This window comes from Pomacea canaliculata, linkage group LG1 (assembly GCF_003073045.1).
Source record: "Pomacea canaliculata isolate SZHN2017 linkage group LG1, ASM307304v1, whole genome shotgun sequence".
Taxonomy (NCBI): domain Eukaryota; kingdom Metazoa; phylum Mollusca; class Gastropoda; order Architaenioglossa; family Ampullariidae; genus Pomacea; species Pomacea canaliculata.
The window spans coordinates 44,630,031-44,641,900 of record NC_037590.1 but is presented as its reverse complement, the minus strand read 5'-3'; the positions used below and the strand labels follow the sequence as shown (position 1 = coordinate 44,641,900).

Below are 11,870 nucleotides of genomic sequence, written 5' to 3'. Positions count from 1 at the left end.
CGCCCACTGGCCGGCCCGCCAGTATATATACTATGTATACAGTATTGGGTAAAACTGAGTTAACTATATTAGTCCGGCCCTCTGAAAACATCTCAATTTCTCATGCGGCCCCTTGGGAAAAATAATTGCCCACCCCTGCTCAGGGTTTCACGTTTAGATTTTACTTGACCAACATTCGCTTTTCTTCTTCTGCTTTGTGTTTTGCTCGAGTTACAGGTCTCTGTTGTTACTGTTCTGCAGATTCTTTTCCTTGTTCCTGTTTGGTAATTAAACCCCGCGACACTTCGGTTGGGAAGTGTGAATCCCCAAGCTACGTCTGCTGGCCTTTTTTTTTTTTTTTTCTTCTCATTCAGCTCTGTCAGATTCATTTCTCACTTTCTTACTTCTCTTTTGCGCTCCTTTTGCTGCTTTGTTTTCTCTTCGTTATCGGGGTGTTTTTTGTATTTGTTACTTTTTCTTTTGAAATTTCAAAGTTTCTGCTGCTAGCTTACACGTCTACTCGCGGCATCAGCAAGTCTGAAGTCATGTAGAGTTCATTCTGGCTTTGATGAATCTTGTTGTTTTGTTTATTTTGCTTGTTTAAAACAGCTCACTCGATGTTCGTATTTTATTCGGAGCGTAGTAGGAATAAAAAAGAATTATCACTTGTTTAAAACTAATCTCGCGATATTTCATGGAGCAACGTTATCTTGAGAAAGTGTAGCTCAAAATAAATAAGTAAGTAAATGTACTGTTGATGTGAAGACGCTGTTGCTATGGTTTGTGGCCTGATGACCTCTGCTGGGGGGCGGAAGAGGTCGTCACACGTGTGACGTATGACGCAAGAGGGAGGGGAGGGTCGGCACGTGCACGGCGGAGGAAGCTGGACACGCGCGTGAGGCGGCGGCTGCGCACTCGGCGCCCGCAGCAACGTCAGGCGCGCAGCACGATGATGGCTCCCTCTATCGGACCGCAACGGCGTCTCCGCTCACTTTCAGGGAGAGACAAGCCAGCTGAGGGATACGTCATCAACCTGGTGGCGACTGAAGTCTGGGTGCCACGCGAACACACGAACCAAGGTAGACGACATTGTGTGTGTCTGTGTGCATGTCTGTTTGTTTGTTTGTGTGTGTGAGAGAGTACGTTTGTGTATTCTTCATCATCGTCATCATCTCACGTCGTGCGTTTGCTTTTGTTTCCAATCTGTAGCTAGTGCTGGCATCTCAGGGTGAGCTGTTCCCTCACCGCCCCCCAAAATCCCTATCCATAGTGAGTGCTTGGGTCACAGAAATGGAAGTTTCTCGACACAAGTGAGAGTACTAACGTGAGATACAGTGTAAGAACCTTGATCAGTTGTTGTTTTTTCTCCGTCTTCCTCTACCATCCTGTCATACAACGATTGGACATTCGGCTGTTGGCTGATTTCACTGTTAATAAATACAATTATCTCTCTTCGTTGCCCCCTGTACAGATCACGTGACCAACTGTACCACGGACTATGCACGTGCATGGTGGTGTTTATGGTGCCAAGGTTTCTGCACGAGGGCAACTAGGACTGTTTGTTCATAGGGCGCATCAATGTACAAGTGTGAGGTCACGAGTTCAATCTGTTCTGTATGAGGTCACGAGTTCAATCTCTGTGTAGCGGGTGTTTGTAGCCGTGTATTTTTAGAACAGAAGTGTGGTAGTCGCCTTCACGTTGCACGGAGCTTTACCTGGTCATTAGAAAAAAAACTCATTTGAAACTAAGAAAAAGCAATGCGGTACAAAAGCTGTAGAACAAAAGAAGTAGAAAGAATCGAAAGTAGAAGTAGAAAGGACAGAAGTAGAAAGAGCCCCATACACTGGAGTGAGCAGAAAACCGGAAGTAGAGAGGGATGGGGAAAGTAAGGATTATGCCGTGGGATAGTGGTCTGGGGAAAACATTCTTCCCCTTCAGCTCACATCGGATGCTAGTGTCGTCCACTGGAAATCACGGATGGACTAAGACTGAGAAACTGGTAATGGCGGGACGATACCAAGTTTCCCTGAGTTCACTTCTTCCTCGACTGAATCAACTTCTCTCTTTCTCTCCCCGACCTCATCTCACCACCTCTTCTCTCTGTCTCTTGTCCCTCCTGCATTGTGTATCTGTGAGTTGTGTTCACCTACTCGTGTTTAGTGTACAGGCCGGACTCTAGGTCCCCGGGTGGACGACTGAAACACGTGACTTTCTCAAAACCAAGATATGACTCAACTTTATAAGGCTTTGTGAAGGAAATTAAGATTAGTTAGCCAAATACACAAAGTATTACTTAAATTGTAATTAAATAATTAGTTTTATTTGTTTTATTTAATATCTTTGCAATCGCACACATATTCGTAACATGTGACTTATCAACAACAATATTTGGGAGTTTGTATATACTTCAGTTGTGACTGCTTTCACTTTGATGAGACGTGGCATCACAGACGATTAACTTCATGTCATCAGTTTTGTCAGTCACCACTGGGTGGTCGCCAGTGGCAACGAGTTTGTCAGCTTGTGTGATGGAGGCTGACAGTCAAAGCTTGCGGCAATCTTTGTTCCAGGTTGTCCCAGTGTCGGAGCAACACGAGGAGCTTGTCAAGAGCTGGAAGAAGGAGGCAAAAACACTCGCCTGACATTTTCCAACTCTCCAATATTCGTCTGAGCGAAATGGAATTTGTGGATGACTGACCAGAAAATGTTTGTCTGACCGGCGCGGGGCCATGCTCACCCGTCAGGACTGGAGTGACGAGAAGACACGTTAGGTGAGCACGAGCCTCGAGTGTGTGAGTGTGTGAGAGAGAGAAAGAGTGCACGTGTAAGAGAGGCTGTGCGTGCGTGTGAGAGAGAAAAAGAAAGAAAAAGCGTATGTGAATTTGTAAGAGAGGGTGTGTGTGTTTGCGTGTGTGTTCATGAAAATATTTTGTGTGCATGTCATCTGCTAGTTTATTTGTTCGACTCGTGTTTGACATGTGAATTTCTCCTGCCTTATTTTACTTTATTCCTTCTTTTCGTATTCCTTTTAGCTTCTTAAATTTTTTTTCTGTTTCTGCTGCTGAATGTGCTGGTAGAGTATTATGGACATGATAGCTGAGGATATATGCTTGCAATAGTAAATCATGACAACATGACCGTGAGATAATTCACAGTTGAATAAAAATGATATACTTATATATTGGAAGTATAGAATCCATAAAGCCTCTTTCTCGTGTGACCACTATATCACTCCATCCTCTTACAAGGACTGAATAACATAATTCAAGCTGAGATCCTTAGGAGGAAAGGTGTACAGTATATCAGAAACTTCTCTCACTCTGACATCATCACCACCACTACTAACATCATCACCACGACATCTACGACTGCTTTGACAACCATAACACCACCACTGCCTCTCAGAACTCGCGACACGTTTGCGCGTGCAGACATTTCCACAGAGCACAAGGTTGACCCTGGATGACCCGGGCTGAGGCACTCTGGTGACGTCATAGCTGGCAAGCTTCCTCTCTCGACATCCGCGGCCTTCACCCCACCAGGCCAGCCTGTCAGTGGTCCAGCCCTCCACCCGCCATCAGACTTGACGATCCAAGATTACGGGGTTGGACGAGGGAAACAGAGATGCTGTTCTGTCTGATGAACCTTCTGTCCTTGGCATCCTGCAGCAACATGGACGAGACAGGTGAGTGGACAGGTGGGACAGGTGTGTGAGGTGGGGTGTGTGCATGATGGGGGAAATATATACATGTACACAGATACACACATATCCACACTTGAACACATACACACACGTGAAAAAGTCCATATTCGAGCGTAGACAGATAACTACGAGGTAGAATAATATCCGAGGTTTACGGGAGGACTGAGCGGGTGTCCCCATACCACCATTCACTGACACACCAGGTGGTGAGAACTGTGTGCTGTGACAACTGGTGATGACAAGACAAAGTGTCTGTGAAGTCAAATAGTCTTTGCATCAGAAATGCAAACCGCAAATTTTGAACGGTTCTCGCACATGACTCTTACTCCCCTCGACACCTCAAGACGCGACTAAAAATCTGTAATTACAGCTTTGAAAGGTTAAAGGTTAACACTGCATCAAAACATTTGAGGAGTAACTAAAGCTAAAAACATGTTTTGCAAGTACAATAATACCATCCTTGCTGAAAATAACCGCAGTGTTTACCCGTCGCTTCGGTGCGAAGAAGATAAAAAGGGAAAAACATTACAGGAACAGCGACATTTTTAGCCCATTTGCATTGTTTATTTTATTTCGTGTTTTTGTTGGAACTGCAAACCTGTTTTGCCAAAGACAAATGAAAAAAACCCAACAAAACTCTCGTTCACTGCCATCCATCTCGTAAATTCTCCAGAGAATTAAAGAGAGACAATAAAGGTCAATCTCAGGCTGTTTCTTTCTTCTCAAAAATTAAATTAGCAGGCTAAGACAATGTCTGTTCTAAAATAACAGAATATTTCGATTTTGTGACCTCGAGAACAACAACCGATGTGTTGGTATATGAGCGTGTATGTGTGATTGTGAGTGTGTGTGTGAGAGAGAGATACATACTGTGAGGTGTAGTGAATATATACAGACTGTGAGGTGTAAACTGATTACACATACGCATTTTTGTGTTATTGTTATTTTGAACAAGAAATTAGTCGTAGTACCTTATTATCCCCCACAATGAATTTTTTATTGTCTGCAATACATTGTCCTTTTTATTTATTTTTGTCTCCCGGCTCTGCATTGTGTCTTCTGTGTATGTTACATCAAATATCAAAAGGACTATGGTCCAGAAACCAGAACTAGAATATTGTGAAGCCTGGACAACAGCTGGACCTGACTGATCTCAAGAACTCAGCGCTAGAGAGAGAGAAGGAGGAGAGAGGAGGGGAGGAGAGAGAACTTCCTTGTGTAGGTTTACTTTGCAATCGACAAAGCAGAAATCAAACACTGCCATCTTCTCCTCCGTCTGTGCGGCCATCAGCAGCCTGCGCTTTGCTCAACGGTCTTGGTGCGGCCAGGTCGCAGTTGTCTGCCCCTGTACTAGTGGCTGCGTGGCTGTCAGCTGCAGGTCACAATTAACTTTTCAATTTCCTCCCCTTGATGAAGTGTCACGCACGGAGGCTTAGCGCCGCAGTCACGCAGGCTCCGTGCAATCACGTGATTACAGCTGCTGTTAGCGCCGCAGTCACGCAGCAGTCAGCAGTCAGAAGTCTCCTGACTGGAAATGTTGCCTTACAGGAAACTGGAATGATGTCGCTCATTCTCGCACCATTTTGTAGGATTTTCTCTTCTTTTTTTTTCGTTTTATTAGGTGGAGATTGCTAGCTACACGGGAAGTATTAAGGATCAGTTATTTAAGTCGGATCATCCTAAGCTTTGTTTCCTCTGTGAGCGCCTGCCCAAACCAGAGAGAAAAAAACAACGAAAGAATGAACGAGAAAATATGGTTGGATAGATTGACACACTATAGATTGATTAAATGAATTAATTAAGCAATCAATTACAGAAATATTCTTAAGGAGATAAATTGAAACGAAAACTACACAGCTGTTAATCTTCAAAGAATGAGTGACCGATTGATTGATCGATCGAAAGAACGAACAAATAATGAATGAATGCAATATTTTAGTCTCTCAGCTTAATGCTCAGAACCAGAAGATGATGTACACAGTCTGACTGCTATGATAGGGAGGACGAGAAACAGGACGAGAAACAGGCAGACATGCAGAATAAACCTTCGTATTCCAGAAATTAATCATCCACTTCAATCAACTTTTGCCTGTTGCTTGCCAAGGTGACATGATGGCGACAAAGACGCCCTCCATCACCACCACCACCACTACAACATCTTTGTGTGGCAAGCAGGATGAAATGGTTTAGAAATAAGCAGCCTTCTCTCCTTCTCTCTCCTCCTGATCACAGCGCTCGGCCTGAGGGCGTCCATCGGGTGCCATCTGCTTAAAGACAGACCCATTGTCTCTTCTGTCCTCAAGGGTTCGACAGTTCGATTGGAAAAGTTGTTTTGCCAAAATTCGATGTTTCTACGAAAAAATCTCGAGAAATGGTGTGACCTGCGAATGTGTAATCATGGCAGGGAGGATGGCGTGCATTGTGTGTGTGGAGGGGAAGGAAGTTAGTTTCCTTGACTGTTTGATTTTCACATGACACGTGGACAACCAGCGACATCAGCTTCCTGGCAGAGCAAAAACTTTACAAACATCTGGTCAAGCCTCATCGTCTTGGATGGTTGTGGAGGATGGACCTTGACAACTGACCGGTATTAAGGTTGAAGTGAACACTTCTCGGCGAGGTTTTTTCGAAGACTCCTGCAAGTTTCAGACCAAACAACTGGTGTCACATCTACAACATAAACACCATATACAACATACAGCCAGTCCCCACCAACAGTGACAACATCAGAAGGAAGAACCTGTAACGGGTTGACAGTGAGACATGACACAACAATCGTGCAAAGACAATCATTCAAAGCACGATGACAGGAGTCAGAAAGAAGGGCAGATGACAACCAATCCGCAATGATCCGAAAACAAATACCAACTCCAGCGTCTCTCGCTGGTCGTATACTTCATCTCTACTCCACTCTCTCCATCCTTACTCCTCCGTCAGTCCAGAGAATAACTGACTTTTTTTGTCTCTTTGCTCAGCAGAAAATCAAATCACAACCGTGCCGATACTTCAAAGGCGGGTCCAGCACAACTCGTTGTGCTCAAAATGTCAAGAGACTAAGACTAGATGATGTCATGCTCGCTGGACCTTCAACCTTTTCCCCTTCTTCAACTCTCACAGATGAGAAAAAAAGTGCGCGTGTTGTTGCCATGGAGACTGGCATGCATACACATAAACATGTTAGCCCCGCTCGTAACAAATGCTTGTTCATGGAAAGTGTCACGGACTACAAAAAAAGATAAGAGGAGGAGAGGTGAAATGTCAGAATCATGGCCGCCAATTTCAATGCAAATGATGGCGGAAGCCGACAAAAGAACGGAACCGACTCGATGGCACCGACATCCCTCCCCTTCCCTACCCCTCCAGTTAAAGCCGAGCCCTAAAATAAAATGCTCAGCTTAGGGAAATATATATTTTTATGTTTTTGGCAATGGCATCTGGTCTGTGGCTGCTGGTGACAGAAGCTGGGAGATAATGACACTGCTGGAGTCTTTGTGATGAGGATGTTCGTGGCGCGAGTCCGGAGGGCGGAGAAAAGCGTGCGATTTTCTGTTTCCTGGCTACCAGGTTTGGTTGAGCCGAGACCGGATGTGACAGAAGGAAGGGGCGTTGTGATAGATCAGCTATTAACTTGACTTCTGTGGTACTGATCGATGGTGCCCGCCTCCAGTCTCATCCAGACGGACCGCTAGTCCCAGTCGGAAACAGCCGCAGTGATCTCTTAATCAGCCCGCGACAAGCCCTCGGTACTCGAGGCGTCTGCTGGCTTAGTCTACCTTAGTCTACCTCTGTAGACGTGTACTGTAGGCACGGACACACAGAGATACATACACAGCACTTAGCTACTTGCGCACGCATGCACGGACACACAGAGACACACACAGCACTTAGCTACTTGTGCACGCATACACGGACACACACTCCGCGGCCAGCCTCGGCACTATCATTACCTCCCTCTAGTTCTCTCTCTCTATCTCACACACACATACCAACACTCGCACGCGCACCCTAAGACAACCCCTGCCTAACCCAGCAAACACACACACACAGACTCACGCGCAGACGTCTAAGTAGCAGAAAGCTTCGTTACAAGGAATTGCCAAACACTTACCTTGAGGTTAGCTATCTCGACATTGCTGGGAGATAATAAGCGAGCTTCTGAGGCTGTTTGTAGACATCTTTATCCGACTAATGGCTGGGACGACTCGACACCCGAAGTCTCTCTGATGGCGGGAAAGTTGTGAGTGATGGAGGAAAGTTGTGAGTGGTAGATGGAAAGTTGTGAGTGGTAGATGGAAAGTTGTGAGTGATGGATGGAAAGTTGTGAGTGGTAGATGGAAAGTTGTGAGTGGTGGATGGAAAGTTGTGAGTAGTGGATGGAAAGTTGTGAGTGATGGATGGAAAGTTGTGAGTAGTGGATGGAAAGTTGTGAGTGGTGGGTGGAAAGTTGTGAGCTATTCGCTGTCCAAAGTGTGTAACCTGCTTTAATTTCAACCGCTGCTTGTATAATGATGACAACATCTCTCTGCAAAACGCGCTTTGAATGGAAAGAAAATCAAGTTTGTGGTTGGCGTGAATTGACAGTTACAATCGTACAGTTACAAGTTCAATAATTTTTATTAGTAATCTGTTCTGTAATGAGGTAAATTGTGAAGTTGGTGGCTGTTTGCAGTGGTGGATACCTCCCTCCTGCGACAGACGGTGCCCCCACAGTCCCTCCTGCAGTGTCTGCAGTGCACGCACGAGGCGCCTGGCTGCTACTCACTCACCTCACTCAACTCACTCAACTCACCCAGCAACACGTCGCTCATGCACGTGGCAGCCTGCGCCCTCAACCAGCCTCACTGCATGGTGAGTCGTGAGTTGTGAGCTGTGCTCACTCACATGTCACATCCACACGGCTACTGTGTCTTAACACGTGTCACATGAAGTATCTCACATTACATCACAAGTACACTGCACATCACATTCACACAGCCACCTGTGTCCTGAATGCGGGGTGCGTTGAGGTCACACACAGACACACATACATGCACACACACAGACACACATGCACACACACACACAGACAGACATGCACACACACAGACACACACATGCACACATACTGTCGCCAACATCTCCCGCACACAGACATAATGAGTAATATTTTTAACTTGATGCAGACTGGTTTGTAGTTAGTCTTTTGATAAAGCAATGCTGTTGGTCATCCCTTGGTCATCCCTCGGACAAATAGGACGAATGTTTGACTAAGTTTGTGAAAGTTTTTTTGAAAGAACTTCCGGTAAACTTTCTTTGCATTTGCCACGAAGAGTGACCATGTCAGGGAAGTTTAGGTCTCTGATTTTTGCTGCCCATTAAACCAACACATCCCTGTGACATGGACTTCTAGTCCTCAGTCCTCTCTCTCGCTCAGTCACCTGCCACCTCTACAGACTGTGGTGTACTCACGACTCCCAGTCGCCGCAAACAACACAAGTAAGACCTTCAAACACCTGAAAAATTTCTATATAATAAATCTACTATACTGAGACAGTCTGACCCAGACTACCATCTTTTCCCGCCTTGCTGACCGCTCACCTGCTGACCGTTTTGTGAGGAGGGAGGAGGTAGAGCTGAGTGAACATCTATGTCAACAAATTATTCCTGTTGTAAACACTTTACCCAGACTAGGGCAACCGTTTGTCATATTTGTCCGGTGGTGACCGGGTCTCTCGCCAGTCACTAGAGACGTTAATAATAACGACTTGCCCAGGTGCGCCGAGTGGAGACGGCAGGTGTGATGACGTCCTTCGAGCGGCGCTGTGCTGCCCACTGCATGCCCGGATGTAGCGTCGCTCACAACCAGCTGACGTGCACGTCGTGCTGCAACGGCAGCCTCTGCAACGTGGACAACACAGCCACCACTTGCCGCGCCAGCGCTCGCCACATCCTCATCGTCATCACCACAGCGGCCACCGCCGCCATGACTCTACATCCGGGGCGGTGAGGTGCACGTGATGTGAACTCTCTGCACTGGAGGCGATGTTCGTTTGGAGAAGCTGCTTGCACGTGTTTCAGTGTTTTGTTTGTAATCAAGCGCACTGAGCCTACTCTAAGGTGGGGAGAGGGGCTGTAAACAATCTGCTTTGTAGTGTGTTTTTTTTTTTAAAAAAAGGAATGTTTACTCACGAATTGTGGAGATAACGAAGTAGAAAACAATTCAACCAACATGTGTGGTGACATTTCTAAAATTAGATGTTATCTTCAAAACACTTTTGTGCGTCTGTAAATGTACGAATGTATGTACATGGGTGTTTGTGCATGTGTATATATATATGTGTGTGTGAACCTGTCCACAATTTTAATGTAAATGTGTTCCTATGCCCAGATTAGTTTACTTTGATAGAATTCATCAAGGGTGAGAGAACTGGAGTACTTTGAGAAAGGATCCCGATACTCAGAGCTTTCGTGCAAGAGTTTCATCCAGAGAGACGTCGACGGGATCCGAACACAGAACCTACAAGCAGGGCTCAGTCTCATCCTACAGGAAGTAGTCTTCTGAACGATTGCTGCATTCTAATGAACTATTTCTCGCTTATGTATAGATAAACTTTGTCGCTAATGATGAACCGTATAAAAGCTGCTGTATAGATGCTTTATAATGATATCTTTATTGTGGATGAACTGGAGGTCACCACCTACTGTGTTGCTACTAACACGAGGAACTGGATGAGGCTCCACTCCTGATAAACTGTGTGAAGTTACTTTCTGATAAACTAATATTTTGACTGATATGTCCTCTTTTCTGATTGATTATGATTTAAGTGTCCGGTAAACAATGTAACTTCATGTCCAGACAAACCAGAATATCCTGAGAGGTTATCTACCTTCTATGTGACCTAGAATGTCTGAAGGGACGTTTCTGACTGTCATGTCGGGAGAAAAGTGCAATATCCTAATGTAGTCAAAATGCTAACTGAACATTGGAAGAGCTCCAGTGGACAATATGTAATCCTCGGACAAACACTGGAATATTCCAATCAGCTGTCTAAGGTCTGGATTGACCTTTGTGATGCCCGGACTGAAGTGTTGATGTCGACTGTGATATGCCGATGAACTGTGATGTGTCAGTAGTCAAAGTCCCGATGAACTATCAAAGTTTAAAGTACTGATTATAGTGTTGACAGTAGTCCCGATCCAAGATTTTTATAGCAAAATGTTTGTTTTGTTTTGATTTTTTCTTGTGTTGAATTGGAAGATTTAAAAATAGTTCATTTAAGCTTAAATGGCTGTTTAGAGGAAGATTTTTTTTAAATCTTTCTAAATACGAAGTAAACACTGTGTAAAAAAAACATCTTTTAGTCTAATTAAAATAAGATGCCTTACGAAGGCTTTGTCACAGCTTTGCAATGTTTGTCTCAAACTCTCCGATGAAAGCTGTGTAGAGACATCGATGTAGACAGGACCATGAGGACATCTGTTTGCTGAGGGTCCAAAGGTCCACAAGAACTACTCTTCAAGAGTAGACAAGAACTAGACAAGAACTACTCTTCATGCCAGGATCACTTGGAAGAATTGCGTCGTCGCAAGGAATCATCTATGAAGCTTTATTCCAAGTTAATTGGCAGGTTGAGGATTATACCGGCTACTAAGTAAAATAAAAATACAAAACAACTTTGCATTGAGCGATTGCATCGTCGACATTTTACGTAAAGGTAAATGTATAAAAGTACTGCAGGTTAAACACGTGCAAAGTTTTTTTCAAATGTGTCGGTTTAATTTGTTATCGGAGGCAAGTCTCAAAATCTGAGGAGTGAAAGTTGTGGCTGTTGGCAAGGTACTCGCCTGTGACTACCGCCATTCTCAACCGTGACGTCATACAAGTGCAGTTGCTGATTGGTGAATGGCTAAACTGTTACACGCCCTTGCATTGGCTGCAGGTTTCCGGATTTCTGTAGTTTAAAGGAGTCAATTCACGTGTACGTGTTTTTTTAAAAAAAATTAATGAGCATTTAATAACGCATTTTAAAACAACGTTTACAAGCCTTGAGTTTAATTTCTGAGACTTTTCTAGTTTTGATAAAAGTTTACGCCAGCGAACACTCATTGGAAGCGACTCTAGCCGCGCGTGCTTTGCCACACAGCAAAGGAATGACGTGCGGAGAAACAACTTCATGGAAATGTAGAATGTTGCTGAACACGGTTTTT

General features: G+C 44.7%; 1 protein-coding gene across 1 annotated transcript; it reads left to right on the top strand.

Moving 5' to 3' along the window:
• The first annotated feature begins 448 nt into the window (after positions 1–448).
• Positions 449–9,822, top strand: LOC112575061. Its single transcript, XM_025256596.1, has 5 exons — positions 449–1,058; positions 2,551–2,751; positions 3,412–3,665; positions 8,353–8,531; positions 9,436–9,822. The coding sequence occupies exons 3-5, from the start codon at positions 3,605–3,607 to the stop codon at positions 9,667–9,669; spliced, it is 474 nt and encodes a 157-aa protein (XP_025112381.1). The 5' UTR covers positions 449–1,058; positions 2,551–2,751; positions 3,412–3,604; the 3' UTR covers positions 9,670–9,822.
• Positions 9,823–11,870: the final 2,048 nt, after the last annotated feature.